The sequence below is a fragment of the Etheostoma spectabile genome, chromosome 14 (genome assembly GCF_008692095.1).
Source record: "Etheostoma spectabile isolate EspeVRDwgs_2016 chromosome 14, UIUC_Espe_1.0, whole genome shotgun sequence".
NCBI lineage: Eukaryota > Metazoa > Chordata > Actinopteri > Perciformes > Percidae > Etheostoma > Etheostoma spectabile.
Genome location: NC_045746.1, coordinates 23,484,111 through 23,487,041, shown reverse-complemented (window position 1 = coordinate 23,487,041; position 2,931 = coordinate 23,484,111). Strand labels below are relative to the sequence as shown.

Here is a 2,931-nt window from a genome sequence, read left to right as displayed (position 1 = left end):
TGTCTTGTTGTCAAGGTAGTAGCAAATCTCTACTGGCTAGCTACCGTTAGCTAGTTTACTTAAGTTAGCCTTGAAAACAAGACAATGCTAGCTCCGTGATTTGGAAATGTTTAATTTGTTTCTGTTTTTCTCAGATACGTGCATGCACGCCACAGTGCAACGAGGCAGCTCTTCTGCTGCTGAAAACGTGTTTTGGATTATTGGCATTTCTTGAAAGCGCCCATATTATGCTCATTATTCAGGTTAATTGTATTTTGAGGTTGTACCAGAACATGTTGTACCAGAACTACATGGTTTAATTTTTAAGAAACACCATCATTTTGTTCTACTGCACATTGCTGCAGATCCGGTTTTCACCCTGTGTCTCTGTTTTAGTTACAGAGTGAGACATCCCACTTCTATACTATCTTTGTTGTGAATCACACATGCTCAGTAGCTAGGTAAGATCCCATCAGCTAAATAACTCTTCCTCCAACTTTGATCAGTCCAAGGCAGGATTAGCTGGGAGACTTCCTCTAGACGAGGGGTACTTGTGGAGTACCTGCAGAACATGAGCATGGAAGTAGTTCTTTTGGAGATTATGGTCAACTAGTGTGTGTTGTAGCAGTGTTTTGCATAGCTTGTGCCACCTCGTCTCAGCCAGGGACGTAGAAAGCCGTGCAGATTTTGAACAGCTCACCCGGAGACTGAAGCCAGAGGACATTCAGAAACCGGATCTCACGGAACACAGCATGAATAGTTTTTTTCCCAAGTTTGTATGCATGTGACACAGAGACACAAATTTTTTTTTACATAATATGCGCACTTAAACAAATCACAATTGTCTTGGACCGGAGAAAAGAAGCGGTGCAGCTGCAAAATAGGCTTGGAAGGGAGTTGTTTTGGTGGAACGTGTGTACCGTCAAAGGTTGTTTTAGTTCTCAAATGGGACAGATGTTTTGTTTGTTTTTTTACCTACCTTGTCCTGTTGTCCTATTGGCCTGCCCTGGCCCTGTTGTTGGAAACAACTGTCTTACTCGTTGATTCCTTGTAAATAAATCAATTCAGGAACGTACATTTAGAGGTTTATTTATTTCAGCAACGTTAACAAGCACAGAGTAACCACTAAGTTTGACAAAGCTCTACTGAGTGCAGTTGTTCTTCAGACAAACATCACACAATTCTACCATCACCATGGTGGCACATTATTATACTGCACTGGAAGCATCTTACAGTGGAGATAATGCCCTAACGTACAAACATCAACTAATCATTGTGATATCATTTGTGATAAGACAGTGTCCTGTCAAGTAATGTTACCTGACAGGACACTCGAGGATGTAGAAGGAGAAAGTGCTTTGTATTTGAAGAGATACCCAGAATTTCCTCAGCAAGAGGCGAGTTTGTAGTTGATGTTGCTATCCTCATTAGCATCTCTGGGTCTAATGTAATCATCTCGCCCAGAAAAACACAGTAACAGATCGTAAAGACAACTAAAATACCATCAATTAGATTGGCATCCTGCTAGAATTAGAATAATATCTAGTCATGATGCTAAAAAAAAGAAAAACCTGATGCAATGGCGAGCCCCACTACTTACATGATTGACACTGACGATGCTCTATGACATCACTGTCCTTTACTATGTACAACTCATTTACAGTTTCGCCTTGTCTATATAATACAACTAAAATTGTAGACTAGGATAAAAGTGCTCAGTACGACGGAATTTCAAGACCACTCTTAAGCAACAATCTCAGAATATTTGGAGAAAAAGGTCATGTTGAAATGAGAGTAAAAACACAACATAAGTGTCCTTTTTCTCGAAAAAGGTTGCAAATAACACCTAACATTATAGGGTAGATTAAATTACATTTGTTCACATTTTCTGACGGTCCATATAAAGTACATACATATGTAATAGCTAGTTTTCCTTGCAAAAGATTTGAGTTTTCTGTCGCTGTTTACTAGGACAGACAATGTGTTTAAAAATATTTAAGACTTAATTCTTTAAATTGTGATGTCACCATTCTATAATGCCCAGACTGCTTTACAGAAGAGGATAAGTTCTGAGATTATATAAGATATTTTTTCCTGTGGCCCAGTCCTCCTCTGCACTGACCTGATGTTGTCACATCTGGTCTTAGAGTCAGTGTTTAGTACCATGACACGGCACAAACTGATTCCATCATTAGTCTCTCAAATAGCAAAGGGATTGTTTTAGCAACAGGTGACTCAAGTAGTTCACAGTTTCTTAAACCAAGTCTGCAGGTTTTTCCATTCTAACATACTAGAGCAGCTGATGAAGCAGACAGGAGAGAAGGAAGTCCTAAGCTGTTGTCTTTCAGAAACAGAGTTCCATGCTGAACATATATAGTGTGTGGGGATCCCGGGCTGTGGATGACTATGAGTCTTCTATAGAGAAAGCTTGGTGTGTCTTGGGAAATCGCTGGGCATTGTAGTCCGGATCGTCTCTCACTCGCTCTTTGATGTCACTCTTTACCTGGCAGGAGACAGAGACACAGACACAGATGTGTAACAGGTTACACATAGAATGACTGACATTTTTATGATTTACAATTTTTATTCAAAGTGACTGTATGTAACTTTTTTTAATGTTTCTGCTCTGTCATGTTTCAAACAATGATCTTACATGACCTGTTAAAGAAAACGACTAAGGGCGTTTTCACACTTGTAGTTTGTTTGCTTTGGTCCGAATCAGTGGCTGAGTTTGTAAACTTGGAGTGATTTGCCCTCGGTCGGTTTGGTTTCACCCCTGGAAAAATCCAAGCGAACCAAAATGCACTATTACAAATCACGCAAGAACATCCACTCCTGTTATTGGTCGGATGGTTCTGTGGGCAGGAGTAAGAAAGTAACTACAGTAACAAGGTCCTGTGTTCTGGACTAGTGCATACGTCTTGCATCTCCATGGTCAAACCAGCTCATTTC

At 40.1% G+C, this 2,931-nt stretch overlaps 1 protein-coding gene and 1 long non-coding RNA gene across 3 annotated transcripts in view; one reads left to right on the top strand and one right to left on the bottom strand.

Annotated features, from left to right (window-relative positions):
- The first annotated feature begins 811 nt into the window (after positions 1 to 811).
- The window catches only part of LOC116701258 (uncharacterized), a 12,444-nt gene continuing 10,324 nt past the window's right edge, over positions 812 to 2,931 (top strand). Inside the window, exons 1-2 of the long non-coding RNA XR_004334874.1 lie at positions 812 to 895; positions 2,511 to 2,514. This is a non-coding gene — a long non-coding RNA (uncharacterized LOC116701258). The remainder of the gene's footprint in view (positions 896 to 2,510; positions 2,515 to 2,931) is intronic.
- The window catches only part of bag6l (BCL2 associated athanogene 6, like), a 32,218-nt gene continuing 30,342 nt past the window's right edge, over positions 1,056 to 2,931 (bottom strand). For both annotated transcript variants that reach the window (XM_032534858.1, XM_032534859.1), the window contains exon 24: positions 1,056 to 2,482. In XM_032534858.1, the coding sequence (XP_032390749.1) occupies positions 2,384 to 2,482 (99 nt within the window). In that variant the 3' untranslated portion in view covers positions 1,056 to 2,383. The remainder of the gene's footprint in view (positions 2,483 to 2,931) is intronic.